At 41.4% G+C, this 19348-nt stretch overlaps 1 protein-coding gene across 1 annotated transcript in view; it reads left to right on the top strand.

Annotated features, from left to right (window-relative positions):
• Positions 1 to 19348, top strand: part of Rab21 (RAB21, member RAS oncogene family) — a 30429-nt gene that overhangs the window by 6243 nt on the left and 4838 nt on the right. Inside the window, exons 2-5 of the mRNA XM_036170020.1 lie at positions 8193 to 8252; positions 10705 to 10812; positions 11897 to 11960; positions 19033 to 19087. Coding sequence (XP_036025913.1) covers positions 8193 to 8252; positions 10705 to 10812; positions 11897 to 11960; positions 19033 to 19087 — 287 coding nt within the window. The remainder of the gene's footprint in view (positions 1 to 8192; positions 8253 to 10704; positions 10813 to 11896; positions 11961 to 19032; positions 19088 to 19348) is intronic.

Raw genomic sequence — 19348 nt, 5'->3', positions numbered from 1 at the left:
ATTAGGTTCCTGCTTTTGACTAGTGAATTAATGCTGCTAGGTTGGCTGATCAGAGACTGATCCTGACAGTTCAGCACCTGAGACAACTAAGATTTAATTAGATTTCCAATGTCCCACAAATAGGAAAAAATGATGTGCCACTTTTGTTAAGCCAAAGCTTGTTTTTTAATTGCACTTTTAGTAAACGTGGCATTCAGGTTCTGCAGTTTTCTGCTTTGTATCATAGTCTCTCCTCCAAGAATCTTGCTTTTCTTGTTTCTGAGATTGTTTTGAATCCATGAAAGTTATTAAGTAGCTCTGAATACCATGTGGCTGTTTAGCCAATCTATTGTATCTTCACAATAGCTACAGTATTTAAAGTCATTACCTCCTTACTAGTTAACTACTAGCTCCAGGAAGGCCAAAGAAGATTGGGTGGTTATTTATTCATTCATTCACTCACTCACTCACTCACTCACGAGGCACTATCTCAAATAGTAACCCATCAGGCCTCTAACTCGTGGTTTTCCTGCTTTGGCCCCCTGAATGCTGGGATTATTAAATGTGTGTGATCATGCTCAGGTTGATTTTTGTTAGGTTTTTTTTTTTTTTTTTTTTTCCCCAGACAGGGTTTCTCTGTAGCTTTGGAGCCTATCCTGGACTAGCTCTGTAGACCAGGCTGGCCTCAAACTCACAGAGATCCACCTGCCTCTGCCTCCCGAGTGCTGGGATTACAGGCATGCGCCACCACTACCGCCCGGCTTAGTTTTCTTTTTAAAGAAAATAATTTCTGGAGCTAGAGAGATTAGAGCACTGATTGCTCTTCAGAGGACTCTGCTTTGGTTCCCAGCACCCACACGATGGCTCACAACCATCCCTAATGTGTTCTGGGCACTGACAACCTCCAAGGCCACCACACACACGGAGTATGTGCATGTGTGCAGGCAAAACCCTCATACACATAAAATCTAAAAAAAGTTTCTTCTAACCTTTGGTCAGAAATTTGAAGCATGAAAGAGTTACATATCTGTCATTTTCTGTTTTGTGCTTTAATCTGCTTCTTAGACGTTACTTTTTTTTTTTTTTAAACTTGTTTTTAGATTCTTCCATTGTTTTGAAACAGAGTCTTGCTGTGTAGTCAAGGCCCACCTCAGATGTGCAACCCTGATTCAGCCTCCTCAGTGCTGGGGTTATGGGCACACACCGTGATACCCTGCAGAAATGACGGAAAACCCACTTGGTACTCTTAATTTGCTATATGTGATTTGTCCTGGGTTTCTGAGACATAACAGGTACCCAAATCTCAACCAGTGTCCATTTCTCTCTCCCTCCCTCTCTCTCTCTGAAAAAAGAAAAGGGGGGGGGGACTCTAAAAGTACTGAGGAACCCAGGTCACTTCTCTGACTTTTTTTATCTTCTTGCTACAGAAGGGTAATTATATAAATTACTTGTTTGGAATCTGTGCTGTCTCAAGTCTGGAAGTGGTAATAGATAGTTTATACTGAGGTCTACAGCTGTATTAGGAGTTAGCAAACTAATGTGACTGGTTCTGTGTCTAGCGTCATCAGCAGATAGAAGCAGGGTCGTGTTGAACGGTTCATGATTAGCGCCATGCTTTCACAGACTGAATGCTTGTGGCAGGGCTCTCCAGAAGTCAGTGAACCTGGTAAAGAACCGAACATGGATTGACAAGTCATGGAAAGATTTTCACTGGGCATTTATCTGTTCTTCACCCCCCAGCACCCTCCACCCACTGCCTCCCAACCCCCACAATAGTCCTTGTTTTTTTCTTCATCCATTAGGTTTTAGATAAGATGTGGGGTAATAGGCACCAGGTAAAAGTAACAATCTGAGCTAATAATAATATTAATTTTTATTACTCCCAAAGTTTGGAAGATGAAATAGTTGGAACTAGAAGAGACTTGGAATGTGGAGGAAGAGGGTGGAAAATATACCGTTACTTTGGTCTTTGCTATGTTTTTCCTACCCTGAGAGGATTTGGGGAGGTGAATTGGTGTCCAGGAACATTATTGTCCAAATGGAGGACTGCCAGGTTAAGAGATTGTGTTTTCTTGGCTAGACAGCTTTGTGCAATGGAAAGGCGCTCTGGAGTCAGACAGGATTCCGCCTACTGCCTACTTAATGATCTGACCTTGGCTGAGTCACTGTATTTCTGTAAATCTCCGATTTACAACTGTGAAATATGGCTCACTATCTGCCTCCCAGGGTTGCTGCAGGCATTAATGAGAACTTGAAAGTACACAGCTTTATGCAGTCTGTAAGCCCCGCCCCCAGGCTTGGAACCTTCTGAGTTACTACTCTTGACTGCTCCTCCCCTTGCTGGCCGACGGTGCTGGATGGTGCTGGTGGCTTATTGAGGAGGAGCTGCCAGTCATGTGTAATGCCCTGGAAGTGTTGAAATTGTTTTCAGCATAGGCATGATTCTTAGATCCACGGTTGTCTCCTCTTACCTTTCCTACCGTATAACAGAAGTAAGAACTACGCTGCCCCAGTATTTTACAACCACAAAGGGTAGTTTAATAATCTGGCCAAGTTAAGTGTATGCTTTTGTGGAGCTGATTTAAACAGAAAAACGTCAGGCCTTTGATTATTTGCTGCTATTTTGATGTTACAGTAAGCATATAATTGTATTTTAAAAACAGTGTTTGCTCTTAAAAATACATATAAAATATTGAAAACTGAGAATGTGGTAATGAGATGGCTTATATTACAGAGGGAATCTTTCCACAAATGAGGGCTAGCTCGAAGGGAAAAAGGTTACTTTCGTAATATGCTTTACAAGTGCATCTCCTATTTGAAGTAAGATAATTTAGTTCATGGGTCAGTGAGGTGACTCAGCAGGTAAAGGCGCTTGCTATACAAGCCTGGCAACCTGAATTTGATCCCGAGAACCCATGAGGCCTTTATAGGAGTGCCATGTAAAGGCACTGAGGCCTGGCATGCCTGCCTACACACACATCATGTATACACAGTAAAAATAAATTACAAAAAAACTTGTAAATTGCCAGGTATGATGGTCTTAATCCCAGCACTTGGGAGGCAGAGGCAGGCAGATCTCTGAGTTTGAGGCCAGCCTGGGTTACAGAGAGAGATCCAGGACATCCAGGGCCACACACTCTGTCTTAAAACTCTGTCTTAAAAAAATACAAAAATAACCAAAAGTTTTATATTAAAAAACAAACAAGCAAACAAAAAACAACTTGGGGTTTGAGAGATGGCTCAGAGGTTAAGAGCACCGACTGCTCTTCCAGAGGTCCTGAGTTCAATTCCCAGCAACCACATGATGGCTCACAACCATCTGTAATGAGATCTGGTGCCCTCTTCTGGCCTGTAGTTAGTTATACATGCTGTACACATAATAAATAAATAAATCTTTAAACAATCTTTGAAGTTTGGTTTATAAAGAAACTTTTAGGACCACATTTCTTGCATACATTTCGTTCTAGCTCCTCCAGTTTTCTGGGCATGTTTGGGGAGGGGTTTCTCCCTGAGCGTTTGCTAAGAGCAGGGGTTAGATGTCTCCCTCAACCCGTGTACTAGAGCAGTGTCAGTTCAGATGGCAGCCCAGGAGGCACCAAAGTCCGGTGGTTGTAAGTCGTTCTTAGACTTCTGGACTATAGCTCCTGCTTGTACTTGTTGTGTGACCTTGGGCAAGACACTCTCCTCAAGCCTTCATTTCCATGCTTATAATATTTGGGTAGTATTTATCTATGACTCGTGGCGTGTTTTGAGAATTAAATAAGTTAATAATTTGGAGAGCTATTAAAATGTTGTCTATTTTATTTTAGTCTAAAAAGACTGAATAAAAGATGTAGCCTAGCTAGTGGAACTCTTATATCATAAAGAGATAAATTGTGTGCAAGACACTCTATTCCACGTGTCACAATTTAGGTTCCCGGAAAGTACAGAATAGAGGAATCCACTGAAATACGTGAATCATCTATGGAGACATGGGGAAGGTAATTTTACATGCAGGGTAGTTTCAGGTTATAAGGGGGACCAAAGGACTTGCTATGAGGCCAAGGTGTCACAGAGCCCCACAGGAAATGGGAAGGCTGGACTTTCGGGGAAGTTTGGGGCAGGGGATTGACTGGAAGGAAGGAAGATGACCCTAAGGTTCTACCCTAGGGATAGCGGGCACAGTGGTGTGAGCTGTAGTCACTGCCTCTAAGGGACTAAGAAGGAGCAGATAATGTCGGAAGTCAGTACCAGCCTGTGCAGCAGAGTAAGACCCTATCTCCAGACGTGCACACGTGTGTACACATGCGCACCGGGGCTGGGGGATCAGCCTTAGTGACTGGAAAATGGGATCAAAATATTGAAGTTGGAAAGCCAACTTTGCAGGGAAGATCTATTAATTTCATTTTAGATATATTTGAAAAAGAACAACAGAATTTGTCGAGAATTCAGAGTTGACATTTCTTCCTCGAGAAACTGATATTTAAACCATATTGGGAAGGATTGAATTCAAGTAAACTATATCACTAGTAAGGAGCAAAGTGAGATTCAAAAAAGTCATTTTCTTTTTAAGATTTATTTATTTATTATGTACACAGAAGAGGGCACCAGATCTCATTACAGATGGTTGTGAGCCACCATGTGGGTGCTGGGAACCGAACTCAGGACCTCTGGAAGAGCAGTCGGTGCTCTTAACCTCTGAGCCATCTCTCCAGCCCTAAAAAAAGTCATTTTCTTAAAGCTTCTCTACTACAAAATGGGAGAGATCTTTTTGTAGCATGAATCTTATAAAGTCTTATTAATAAAATCAAACCTGAGGCCAGTTATTGGAGTGAATGCTAGAAGATCAAAGAAGCAGAATAAGCCACAGCTAACCTCACCTGGCCAACTTCTCAGCTGATCTTGTTTCCTCAGACCGGAAGCCTGTTTGTCCTCATATCTCAGTGGCTCTCTGCTGAACTGCTGCTAAAAGCTTAACCAGCTCTAGTTCCTTATCCTCACGCCTTAAATACCTTTTTGATTTCTGCCATCACTTCCTGGGATTAAAGGCGTGAGTCACCATGCCTGGCTGTTTCCAGTATGGCCTTGAACTCACAGAGATCCACAGGGATCTCTGCCTCTGGAATGCTAGGATTAAAGGTGTGTGCTACCACTGCTTAACCTCTATGTTTAATATTGTGGCTGTTCTGTTTTGTGACCCCCAGATAAGTTTATTAGCATGTACAATATTTCGGGGAACACAATACCACCACATCTTTTATTTTAATTTATGGTCTTCTCATGTTCCATATTTTGCCATTTAGGTTACTTTTTTTTTTTTTTTTATCCTTTTCAATATAATCTATGTTTCCTTAAACTATCTGCAATACTATAGCTTGTCTCTTGGAGGCAGCTATTCCTATGTTTACCTCAGCTCTGCCATTTATCCTATCTATGGACATACCAGCCACTGAATTCAAAGGCTTTTCTGGGTTCTGATCTTCCTCGGTGTGCCACAGCACACTTGGAATACACGTTTCTTCTCCTTGCCAGAAATTTGCTGTCCTCACCTGTTTGGCCTTCTGCGTTTTCCTCTCTGTAGATAAACTTGCTTGTGATTGCTTTGCCACAGCTCTGAGTGCCGGTCCCTTCCCTTTAAAAGCATTTAAATTGGACTCTGGGTATGTTTCCTGTTTGATAAGATGTTCTATTTGAGATAGGCTCTCACTGTGTAACCAGACTAACTTTGAATCTATCCTCCTGCCTCAGCCTTGTCAAGAACCAAGGTTACAGGCCTGTGCTCCCACACCCTATTCATCATCATTTATTCTTGATTCTGTCCTGTGTTGTCTTCATCGTCTGAGTTCTGCTTGGTTTTGTCTTTAACTTTGTAGTAGAGTTAGGTTTTCCAGTCTGGTCTTGTCCTTAATCCAGCCTCCAATCCCACAGTCATTTTCTGAAAAGATAATTGTGTTTCCCAGGTCTTACATTCTTTAGTGGTTCTCCATGTGCTCAGGACTCTGTCTTAGCAGAGATTCTTAGGATTGATAGATACTTCCTAGGGAAGATGATGTTTAGTTCTCTATAGAAGAAACTTGAGTGAGAGAAGGCAGTTGATTTAGGGGAATGCTTGTGTGAATACAGCCAGCTAGCCTTCCTTTTGACAGAATTATAATATGCTTGTGAGATTATGACCATTCAGAAAGCATTATATACCATTTTCCAAATGTTCCTGATATGTGTGTGTGGGTGGGGGGGCGCATCTAGTATTTTGGGGACAGGTTTTATTAAGATCATTGGTGGGTTAGGATGTGGTTCATTTGGTAGAGTGCTTGACACCTGAGGTTTGATAGTCAGCACTGCATGAGCCAGGGTGTAATCTCAGCACAGGGGAGATAGAGGCGGGAAGATGAGGAGTTCAGGGTCATCCTTGTCTACACAGCTTGAGGCCAGCCTGGAGTATGTGAGACTGTCTCAAAAGAAAAAGTGTGTTTACTGGGTAAAGTTCATACTTGGGATATTTAAAAAGGTAGGGTTTTTTTGTTTTGTTTGTTTGTTTTGTTTGTTTTTAGATTTATTTATGTGTATGGATGTTTTTCTCACATGTATATGTATGTACCACATGCAACCCTGGTGCCCATGGAGGTCGGAAGAGGCTGTCATATCCCTTAGAATGGGAGTCACAGATGATTTTGAGCCACCATGTGGATGCTGGGAATTGAACCCAGGTCCTCTGCAAGAACAAAGTGCTCTTAATCACTAGCCATCTCTCTGGCCCCTTCATAGGATCTTAAAAAAACTAACATGTGGTCTTGGGGATTGAATCAGGTTGTCCTTTTTACTTTGATTTGCTGAGACCGCTCCAAGCCACGAGCCTTGGATCTTTTGATTTAGGCCTTTTTCATGTATGTGGTCACACTCTGGCATTAACCACACAACTTGAAGCTCCCCCGAGGGTGACTTCATTTGTTTTAGGTTTCAGTGGCTTTGTTTATGGTTAGGAAAAATTCCAGCTACACCTAATGTAATGATCATTCATTACCTTAACTCTTCCAGGCAAGCACTGAACCTCCTTTCTCAGCATCCCCTTGTAGTGTATTTGACAGGATCCTCTGTTTCAGTCAGTATGACAAAAACTGTATGCTCTGTACATTCATTCCCTAGTAGACTAAGCTCCCCTGGAAAGCTTGGGGCCATGTCCTTTCATTTCTGTGACAGAGATGCATGTTAAACAGTTGGATTATAGGCACAGAACCATTTTGAGCAATGTTGAGTATCTCAGAAATCTTCTAGATACTCTTTTTAATCAGTAAATAAGGAACACTGCATTAAATGTAATGCTCTAGGAAAGATTTGTTGCAGATATAGAAGTGAAAAAACATAAGGAAAAGCAGGCACCATTTTCTTGGTGTGTTTATGGGTGTTTTATTATTTTGTAAAATTTGTGTGTCTGGGTATGGTGGTATATGCCTTAAATCCCAGCACTTGGGAGGGAGAGGCAGGAGGATCTCTGTGAGTTAAAGGCCAGCCTGGTCCACATGGTGAGTTCTAGGTCAGCTGGGGCCATCTAGCGAGATGCTATTTCAGTTTTTTGTTTGTTTGTTTTGTTGTTGTTGTTTTTTTTTTTTAGAATATGTGTTTGTTGTGTGCATGCATGTGTGTGTAGCACAATGTGTGTGTGGAAGTCAGAGGACAGACTTGGACAAACTTGTCAGTCCTTGACCTCACCTCATTTTGAAAAAGTATTTGTCAGTATTTACTGTGTAGGCCAGACCAGCTACACAGCGAGGCTGGGGTTTTCCTGTTGGTGCAGCTTGTCTTACCTTAGTGGTGCCTTGAGTGTAGATCTGCATGCTACTGCTTGTGCGTGGGTTTAAGTGGTGTCTGGGGAGGAGAATCGAGGTCATCATGCCAGGTTCTCACATTGCATGAGAGGTGCTTTGCCCGATGAGCCGGCTCCCGGTGATTTTTACTGTTCCATCTACCACCAGGCTACATCCTCAGTGTTTCTTATGTTCTCTTACAGTTTTGATAGCGTGTGTTCATTAAACAAGATATGCTCTTCTTAGAATATGAATAATATTTTGTCTTTAATGACAATAGTAGTTGGCCATAAATTTAAAAATTCAGAAATTATCTTTTCTTTCAGACAACCTAACTTTGACATGAAGATGATTTCTTCATTCATGTGTGGTTAGAGTGAGGGGCATTATTTTATATGAAACACTGTTTAACATGTACTTCTCTTATTTTAGGCATCTTTCTTAACAAAGAAGTTAAATATTGGTGGGAAAAGAGTAAACCTTGCCATATGGGTAAGTATTCAGAAATGTTTGTTTGCTTGTTTGTTTGTTTGTTTGTTTGTAGACAGGGTCTTACTATGCAGCTCTGGCTGTCCTGAATTCTCTCTGTAGACCAGGCTGGCCTTAAACTTACAGAAATCCACCTGTTCCTCCCTTCCGAGGGCTGGGATTAAAAGTGTGCACCATGCACCACTATGCCTGGCTTCAGAACAGAATTAACTGACTAGAGGAATAGGAATTTGGACTTCAGAATTTGTTTTTTTAAAGTTATTGCTGCCTTATGGGCCAGCCTCCAGCATCACAGAGTCAGTACGTACTGGACTTTTCTATTTGAAGGGCTTAGGGAAAAAGACACTCACTCTGTCTTGATGGTTTCCTTCTTTATTTACTTTTTCTTGTTCTTCTGTATTCTTTCTGTGTGTTTTTTTTTTCTACTGTATGCTTTTTTTCTACAGCTTACATACCCCAACAAAATTTTTCAGGCAATATAGGAATTGCAATACAATGAAAAACATTCTATTTTTCAAATGGATGATTATAATCAGTACAGGTAAAAACATGTTTTTTTTTTTTTTTAATCTCGATTATGTGATTAAAAACAGTCACCCTGATAACCCACATACATTTACATCTAAGTAAGTTGTTACAGATTAACAGAACATGAGCAAGGAGAAAGTATTTTTTCCCAGACAATTCTTTTGTTGGCAGGCTTCATATTGCAGTTACAAAGAAAGAATCAATCACTTTATTATTTATCTTGAAAGGTAATCTTATAGGGAATGTTAAAGGACTCACAAACCTAAACTTTTTTTTTTGGAGCTTAGGATGGAACCCAGGGCCTTGCGCTTGCTAGGCAAACGCTGTACCACTGAGCTAAATCCCCAACCCTAAACTTTTTATAGATAAAAACAATCAGTCAGCTGTACTTTAAATCTTTAAAGTATATACCCACTCTTCAATAGTTTCTTATATCAGGCGATTGAGGGCAGGAATGGGTACAAGGAATTAATCATCACCTTTGACCATCAACCAACCCTAGCAAAAAAGTATGTCAGCCAGTAACGGTTGGGCTGCTTCATATTTTTGACCTTTGCTATGTGTCCTTATGAGCTTTAGATTGTTTTCTGTGGTTTTTCATCTTAAAGGTATTATCAAAGCATCTGATAGTAACCTGAAATTTTTTAAAGCTTTGTTTCAGCTAATGATGCACACCAAATCCTGTGACTGCATTAAGATTAAAGAAATCCGAGAGCCAGCCTGACTTTTGAGACTTAATTGTTTTTCTTAATCATTAACCTGAGCTGTGATCAAATGCAGCTCCTTAGGTGAAAACCCATGGCCCTAACTATGTAACATTTCCTTGTATTTATTTTTATTCATCAAAACTCTGTATAGGCTAACATTAGTATTATCAGTTAGACAGTACAATTTAGGGAGGAATCATCTTTATAATAATCCACAGGTAATGATAATGCCCAGTAGACAGGATGTCTCCATGAGATAAACACACTACATCACAGGCAGTGGGGATCTCCCCACATCCATTCACACCATGCCAGATACCAGAAAAAGACAGCAGCAGCAAACATGTAATGTCACAGCAGAAGCAAAAAACACTCTGGAGTCCATGGTCTCAGGGCCTTACCTAGCAGAGATTCACCCATCAGGGAGTTTCCTCTTGGTGGGCTGGCACCTTGAACTTCAATTCCCACCTACTGCTCCTGTTGCCATCAGCATCGTAAATAAATTAACTAGTTAGCAAAAGCCATTTTCTTAATTAAAACCTTCCTATAATCTAATTAAGAATTCTATTTGGAGTACAGCTTTCTATCTAAATATGGCTGTTATAATTTTTTCAGTTGCAGAAGGGACAGGGTTGATGGGGCAGTCTGGCTGCAGCCTCTCTCCTGGTGGGGCCAGGCATGTAAAGGAGACCAGGCATGTAAAGGAGTCCTGATGTGTGCCCTCTTCTGTTCCTTCTGCATTGCGAACATACTCAGGTTAGGGCAGGAACTGTTCCCGCTGCCTTAATCATGTAGCAACTGAGCTGATCTGTAATAGGAATGAGAGATCTCAGGAGTAAAAGCATCACATAAACATTTGGTTTTTCAGCCAGGCAGTGGTGGTGCACGCCTTTAATCCCAGCACTCAGGAGGCAGAGCCAGGTGGAACTCTGATTTCGAGGCCAGCCTGGGCTACAGAGCGAGATCCAGGACAGACACCAAAACTACGCAGAGAAACCTTGTCTCAAAAAACTAAAAAACAACAACAAAAAAACCATTTGGTTTTTCTGTAACTTATTTTCTTTCTTTTAATACTGTCTTTGGAGTTTTCTTTCTTTTAATACTGTCTTTGGAGTTATCTGTGACTATATGTCCTGCTTTCAATTAATAAAAGTTCACTGTAGTTAAAATAGCAGCCATATCTTTTTTCTTTGATCTAATAAGCATTTGTTCTTCATTAGGATACAGCAGGTCAAGAGAGATTCCATGCATTGGGTCCAATTTACTACCGAGATTCAAACGGAGCTATTTTAGTTTATGATATAACAGATGAAGACTCTTTTCAGAAGGTATTCTTTGGGTAGATGACTGAATTAGAAGAACCACCCTGGGTTTTTTGTTTGTTTTGGGTCTCTGTTAATGTGCTTGCATTCACTAATGACTAGTTTTTAAACAGAAAAACATAACATAAATGAGCGTAAATGATGACCATGATTTATCAAAATATTTAGTTCATATTGAAGATGTACATTTACCATTCTGTCATATATTTCTCATGTGAAATCAACTAAATTGAACTGTACTGAGAAAATTGTGGTTTATTATAGGATGAATATAATTACCTTTGCTTTTATAAGGATTAATCAAGACAGTTTCTCTGCAATCTTGTAGAGAAGAACACTATAGAACATTCATTTCATAGGTCCAGATGCACAATAACTGCTTACCATGTACTAATGGAATTTGTCTAACTTACAAATGTGTAGTTTTTATGGAGGGTATATATGCTTTGTGAGACTTGATTGCATATAAATTAAATTTCACTGTAAAATTGAAAGCAGATGTCCTGGATGGCTCCTTATCAAGCTGTTTGATTGTGATCCTATTACTGAATTAGAGTATTTAAAAGATTAGTGACATTAATTCCAGTTTATGTCCAACTATGTTCAGGGCTAAGCTTCTTCCTTAGTGGACGGTTATCCTGTGCCAGAGGTTCTCACCATGGGATGACAAAAATCTGGAGACATCTTTAGCTAACACCATGGGAGAACGATGCTGGCTTCACTTGGTAGAGGCCAGAGATTTTGCTAAATGGTCATGTATTACACATGACTGGCCTCACAACAAAGACTATTTTAGTACCTATATACGTTTATTTTTTTCTCCTTAAGTCTATAGCAGAATTATTTATTAGGAATCAGTTAGGGCTTGATCAAAAAGATTATGGCCATTCCTTCCTAAATCCAAAGTAGCTCTGTTACAAGTATCTTATACCAAGTCAGGACTTGACAAAGTGTTGTTCTGGCAAATAACTTTGCTTTGATATATGAAAAATTGATAAAAATGTGTAATTAGAGGTATATTTTTATATCCATGTAGGTTTTAGGTGTTGTGGGACTAACTCCGATAATGTTTGCTCTTTTGTGTGTACAGGTCAAAAACTGGGTCAAAGAGCTACGGAAAATGTTGGGAAATGAAATCTGTCTGTGTATAGTTGGTAAGTATTAGTACTGGTTTATTTTAAAGTCCTTTGTCTCCTGATTGCTAAAGGCAAAATAAGCAAGTACTTCTTTGTAATAGAGATGGCAATAGGGGAGAATTATCACACTGTAGTCCTGCTCTTTTAGACTTGGGGTTGACTTTCCAGCAGACTCAAGCCCTGTATTTCAAGGGATACCCCTAGGAACCAGTGAGGGCCCAGGCTTGCCTCAATTTGCCTTTTGACTGGAAGTTTCAGCTCTTTAAAGAGGGAGAAAGGAAGAGTATAAGAACTGAACTGCTTTAAGTAAGCCGGTGTTCTTTTGTGTACAATCAACTGTGCACATTTTTTTAGTTGAAAACAATTTTGACTTCAAAGATGCAGGTAATTCATGACTCTGGGGTGGTAAAATAAAGACCTCTAAGACCAGTCACAGACTTCTAGACTTTCTCTTCAGGTTATAAAATCCTTCTAACCCCATGGACTGTGCAGAGAAGTAGAGTCCTGACATCACAGGGGAAGTGCAGGGAAGGAGAGTGCTGACATCACAGGGGAGGTGCAAAGAAGTAGAGTCCTGACATCACAGGGGAAGTGCAGGGAAGGAGAGTGCTGACATCACAGGGGAAGTGCAGGGAAGGAGAGTCCTGACATCACAGGGGAAGTGCAGGGAAGGAGAGTGCTGACATCACAGGGGAGGTGCAAAGAAGTAGAGTCCTGACATCACTGGGAAGTGCGGGGAAGGAGAGTCCTGACATCACAGGGGAGGAGAGTCATGACATTACAGGGAAGTGCAGAGAAGTAGAGTCCTGACATCACGGGAGGAGAGTCCTGACATACCTATGTTCTTACCAGGCATCAATGAGAGATGATACTGCCTGCTTTTGTGGCTGATAACAATAAGAGTGAGCTTGGAGAAAACCAGAAGAGTTTGTTTTTGTTTTTCTTACATTTTTTTTTTTTTTAAGTAACAAGGCCAGGCACAGTGGCACAAATCTTTTTTTCTTAACTCTTTCTTTTTAAAAATGTATGTCGATGGGTGTTTGCCAGCATGTATATCTCATGTATGTCTGTGCACCACACACGTGCCTGGTGCCCGTGAATTAAGAACATTGGATCCTCTAGAACTGGAGTTACAGGTGGTTGAGAGCCACCACATGGAGGCTGGGAGTTGAACCCGGGTCCTCTGGAAGAAGAGCCAGTGCTCTTACCCACCGAGTCACCTCTCCAGCCCTGAAGCCAGGGTAGGTTAGTGGAGGATGGAAGAGGTGATGGTCTGGGGGATTGAAGCAGTGTGTGGGAAAACACTGCTCTTAGCTCTGGGAATTTATTCATGACTGGAACTTACCATTCATGCATGTTACCATTAGATTGGTAACTGTTTGGTCTCATTCCAAAGTATGAGTCGGAAGGAAGAGAGTAGGGAAATGATTTGTCCCTTGTTATTTTAGATATGAGGATTTAGTCCAGCACGGATATCTAAGACAGGAACGCTAGAGTAATAGATCACAAAGGAGGCCAAAGTTGTATCTAATTATTAATGAGATTTGTGTGGCTTTGTGTAGTATATGGGGCCTACCATGTTTAGAGTGACCACAGCAGATAAATAACTGAAGGTTAATTTTTTTTTTATATGTATTTTGTTACCTCTCTGAAGAGCAAAATTATTTACATAGACATGGGAGTTTACAGAAGTCGAGTAACCTTTATATAACATAGAGCTTATTAATGTAGAGCATGAAATAGAAGTCTTCCTATCTGCTGGCAAGTTAGACATGAAATTTAGAACAATTTCAAGAACACATTTCCCATTTTATTCCTGCATTTTCTTGTCTGTAGGAGGAGAACTTGAAAAGAGTGAAAGGGGGTTGGGAGGGTTACTTTCCCCAGTATATTAAATCAGATCTGCCTGGCAGGACTAAGTTGGTTAGCTGGTCCTCTATCCTCCTCCTCACCGTCCCCAGATGTTTCCAGTGGTTTCCTGTGGCAGGCCATGCACTGCACTTCTCTAGTCTGAGGATGCTCTGTCCTTGCAGTACGGTCTGACCTGACCCAGTGGCAGAATCCTTCCCACATCATCTCCACTCCTCTGCAGACGCCGCTCTATGCTCTTCCAGTTTGCCTCTTTATCCCTGTCACCGGTGCTTACTGCTTGTTTAGACTTTTAGAGACCAAGTCTAGCTGTACAACCTAGGCTTGCCTTGAACTTAACACGATCCTCCTACCGTGGCCTGCTGACCGCCAGCATTGCAGATGTGCACCTCCCTTTCTTTTTCGGGAAGTTTGTGTGTGTTTTAAAGGCTGGCACACACAGTAGTGGGGTTCACTGTGGTGTTTCCTATGTGTATTGCACTGTACTCCTATTCATCCCTCTCCTTCACGGCCTTACCCATTCTCCCTCTCCTGTGAACAAGTCCCCACTTGTGCTTTTATGTCGCATGTGGTGACTTTCTCGTTTTCCTCCTTGGCCTCTGACTGGAGAGCTTCTTCCCGCTCATTGTGTTTTAACTCTGTTTCATTGATTGTCTATTTGGGGTTCTCAATACTTCTTGAATTTGGAAGTCCATTAAGATTTTTGAAGTCGTCTTCTGTAACGGTAGCTCCTCCGTTCTGTGGTTTTTACCTCCCTGCTTTTCTGGCCCATGTGCCCCTAGCTTTGGTCTTTGATCATACTGTGATGACGCTTACTTCTCTTCCCTGGCTGGTGTGTGAGCGTCACACTTCTTTGACATTGTCGTCCTCGGACACGCCTTCACATGCCTGGCAGAATCTCTTGGTGGTCTCCGCTGGCGGTTTCACTTCTTTTCTCTGTTCACTTGAGCTGCCTTTCTTCCATGTTGGAGCCTGTCCATCTTTATTGCTGGTTTCCTCATCCACTTAACTATGTCCTCGGTGTTGCTGATTTTCTTCTCAAATCTGGGTTGAATTATTGGCTTATTTGTATCCTCCGAGGCCATTGATCTTGTTTACTAGTAAACTTTACAGCCTTTGTGCAGTGTTTGCCTGCTTCAGTATTTTGTAGAAGTCATGTAGAAGGTCAGTATTCTGTAGGAGTCATGTCCTACTGTCTGTGTTCTGTGATGCAGTTTGCCTGTCGTTTGCTTTGGGATCCTACTGAGCAGCCTGTCTATAAGGGTTCGATGCTAAGGACCACTATTTGATGAAACAACTGTTATAACCACAGCATCAAACTGTGCAAGATATTAAAATATATGTAGAAGTCCACTAGCACTCAGCAGTGACCATAAACCCGAAAATAAGAAAATTAATGGAAGAGTGTGCTAATGTAAAAGTGAAAGGAGCGGTTGGGGATTTAGCTCAGTGGTAGAGGGCTTGCCTAGCAAGCACAAGGCCCTGGGTTCGATCCTCAGCTCTGGGAAAAAGGAAGAAAAAAGTGAAAGGGAAAGAAGAAAAAGGTAGTGTCCAGGAAGAGAAAAGTGCAAGAAAGATAAGAACATCCAGAAGCTTCCCAGTAATGAAGTGTGGAAGCAAATGTGAATAATGTGAGAAGGGGAATACAAAGTGAAAAGATAGCTTAGCAGAGAAAAGTGTTTGCCACACAGTCCTCACAACCGAAGGTCAACCCTGGAACCCATGTTCAACTCCACAGCATTGTCGTCTGGCCTCCACATGTCTGCTGGAGCATGTACATTTCCTCACACACATGCATTATACATGTGATAGAAACATTTTGTTTAATTAGGTAAAAGCATTAGTTTTTCTGTAAAGCACAAACCAATGATAAAATAAAGTAAAATCATAAAACCCCCAATAAGATGAAGCCAAAATACTGCTAAAAGTATAGTAGAGAGAAAAAGTGTGTATTGGGGGAGAGGGGGGTGGAGCAGAAAGGGGTGGAGCAGTATTGCCAGTAGTGATGAATGAATGAATCAAAATAGATGACGTGTGGAGAAGAGAATAAAATGTAAACGCTTTTTAGAATATGACAGCACAATAACTGCTCATGGTGTAATAAAAGAGGACCTGGAGAGATGGCTCAATGGTTAAGAGTGCTTAATGGTTCTTGAAGAGAATGCAAGTTTGGTTCCCAGCATCCATCTCAGAAGCTCAAAACCACTTGTAACTCCAGTTCCAGAAGTTCCAATGGCCTCTGACCTCTGTGGGCATCTGCCACCTGCACACACATGCTGCACATAAACTAATACAGGCACGCCTATACACCCATAATAAATGATTAAATCTTTTCAAAAGATGTAATAGAACGAGAAAGGTATGAATGGCAACAAGAAGTATTGGAACAGCTTCTTTGTTGGTTCTCAAAAGGTAGATAATTCCATTTCTAAAGGGAGGAGGGACTTGAGTCGAGCTGACGGGCTCTTGTCTTTCCTGCTGTTTAGGCTGATGTTGAGCCAGTACTGACAAGTGTCTGATGTTCACTGGTGCTGATGTCACCTGCCTAGTCTCTGCGTGTCATGGCTCTCAGCTAACAACACTTAGCTTTGCATTTTGTGCGGTGGTTGGTCAGTATCTCTTGGCTCTCCAACACGAAGTCCCCAGGGTGGCTGTCTTAGCAGAGGACTGTCCCCCAAGTATGTTGGGATCGTAGGAAGCAGTTACAACACTGAGACCTGCCAAATCTGAGCACCTGTGCGTTCATCCCTAGGCATCACTGATGGGCTGGCAGGATGTAACCGTGCTGCAGATGGTGGCTCCAGAGGCTGGTCTGCCCACCACCCTTAAGCTCCTGAGGCTCTGGGAAACTGAGGGCTTATTCTTGCACATGAGATCTGCTGTGGCATCTGAGGGTGGGCTTGCTTTTTCCTTTGAACTTTCCTTCCTGGACTGAGCTTCCCACCTTGAGTGCTGGGCAGCATCTGGCCCTTCTTTCTGCAGTGCCTTCAAGGGCTCTGTTGCCATGGGCTATTGCAGAGTCAGTTTAGCTTCTTATCTGGTGGTTGTTTCACATTCTCAGTTGGTTCTCAGGGTAGCTTGTTTTCAGACAGGTCCTCTCAAAATGGTGCCTGCCCTTGCCCTCTGAGACCTGCATTGTGACAGGTGGAGCACTTCTCCATTGCTCTCCACTTCTCTGGAGGAATCACTGTCTCACTAAAATCCACAGCTGTTTTTGAGGCTTTCAAAGGCTCATCAAGAGGTACAACGCTAGCCTCCCACAAATGCTGAAATTATAGGGATTATAAGTCCTAAATGTGCCCAGCTCAAGGTTTACATATATATATATTTTATTTTTTGGTTTTTTTCGAGACAGGGTTTCTCTGTAGCTTTGGAGCCTGTCCTGGACTCACTTTGTAGACCAGGCTGGCCTCAAACTCACAGAGATCCACCTGCCTCTGCCTCCCGAGTGCTGGGATTACAGGCAAGTGCCACCACTGCCCAGCGCAAGGTTTACATATTTTAACAGCCATGTTAACTCATCTTTTTATATAGTTAACTTATTGGTCAGTCATGTTTTCCCCAGTTTGTTTTAATATAATGAAGTTAATTATGCATGTATACACATATAACATTTAAAATACATGCACATATATACATAATGTAATATATAAAACATGTGCTATATTAATATATCATATAAAATGTATATAACATACATGATATATACACATATGTATATGGAGAAAGACATATGTTTGGCTAGCCTTGAACTCAGAAGAGATCTACCTGCTTCTGCCTTCTGAGTTCTGGAATTAAAGGCATGTGCTACCACATCTGGCTAGATTTATTTTTATCATTTTTAATTCTCTGTGTGTACATGTGAGTGCAGGTACCTACGAGGGCCCAAGGCCCTTGACCTCCTGGAGGTGAAGTTCAGTGTGGTTGAAAGAACTGAACTGGGGTCCTCTGGGAGAGCCGTATGCTGCCCTCTTAACTGCTGACTCATCTCTGCAGCCCTGTGATGAAGTTTTACAGGAGACGCCTGGCGCCAGGGGGCGGAGCTTGTGTTTGTAGACTGAAGCATCTTGCTTTATCTGATTACTGCTCAGTGCTGGCTGTAGTACTTACTGGATTGAATTCGTATTGACACGTTCCAACCTAGAAAGTGAGATTAATGTAGTACTTGGAGCTGAGCATGTCTGTTGAGCTTAATAAGGCTCATTGCTGCATTGGTCGGAGCTCACTGACTCTCACGCCCTCATCCTTGGGCAGTGCAGGCAGATAGTTTGCTGCAGCTGTCGGCAATTAAGGGCTCAGATTATTTTTAGGTCTTCAATGTATGGCACCTCTTGACTTGTACTTCTTGGTGATAAACATTTTCTCTTTCATTGGATGCTTTGCTTATTACTTCATAAGGTTTATCTATTCTGTCTGAAAGATAAAATGGAAGAAATTAAATTATTTGTTTCTACCCCTCCCCCCCCTCCGTTTGTTGTTTCTCTGACCTTTACCCTGGATCTGCCCAGGTCATCTTAACTCCTGTCCAGTACCCAAGAAGGACTCTGTGTTTTGATTTTGGTTCTGCTTGCTTTTTAGGGAAATCTTGACCTAATTACATTGTTTAAAGAAGACAAACTTATTTTTGGTAATTTTAAATCTACATGACATGTATATATTAAGTTCTGAAAGATCATTAAAGTTGCTTCATAAACAGTATACTTAGTCTCTCTGTGGGGGAGGAGTACTTAAAAATTCCTACATTAAAATTTTTACTTTAACTAGTTCTTGTCATCAAGGAAAAGAGCTCCCTTTTAGTGCCCAAGCACAAGCTTGCTGATGTCTTCTAGTAAACCAGTGCATGCACTTATTGATTGGTTTTACGTTGTTTGGGGAGTAGTGCCCTTTTTTGCCTTTTAAAACCATGCATGTATACTTTAATAAAACATCACTATACTTGCTAGTGAATCTCAGCCCCTGCTGTGCCCTTCTCTTTGGAAGAGAGATTTCTTTGCCTCTGACAGGTTGAAAGTTCAGGGGTGTCTACACTGACCTATTGCAGGAGGGTGAAACATAGGCCCGGTGATCATGAAAGGCCTCACATCTTTGTGATTAAGATATTTAGAAATCTGATGGGGATTCCTGTTATTTTTTCAAATAATCACAGTTAGATATTTAGAATTGTCTAATTTTATTAAAAATAAGTCAGTATTAAGATCAATGTTTACTTTTTTCATATTAGGTAATAAAATAGACTTGGAAAAGGAGAGACATGTTTCCATCCAAGAAGCAGAATCGTAAGTGTCATACCTCCCACCCCCCATCGCTCCCCAGTGACGGCAGCCGCTTACTGTGGGCTCTGATGGTAGCTGACATACCCCTCAGGATGTGTGCACAAACCTCTTACAGTTAGTTCCGCTCTTGTTCTCAGGAAGCGTGTTTCTCTTGAGTTCACTAAAAATGAGAGAATGCAGTCAAGAGTAAATGTCAGGAGATCACAAAACCTTTGAAAGTATTTCAGTCCAAATTAGTGTATAAAAATTTCAAATCTGGCCAGG

The sequence above is a fragment of the Onychomys torridus genome, chromosome 20, assembly GCF_903995425.1.
Source record: "Onychomys torridus chromosome 20, mOncTor1.1, whole genome shotgun sequence".
NCBI classification, from domain to species: Eukaryota; Metazoa; Chordata; class Mammalia; order Rodentia; family Cricetidae; genus Onychomys; species Onychomys torridus.
The sequence above is the reverse complement of the archived record's forward strand: the minus strand, read 5'-3'. Positions and strand labels throughout refer to the sequence as shown.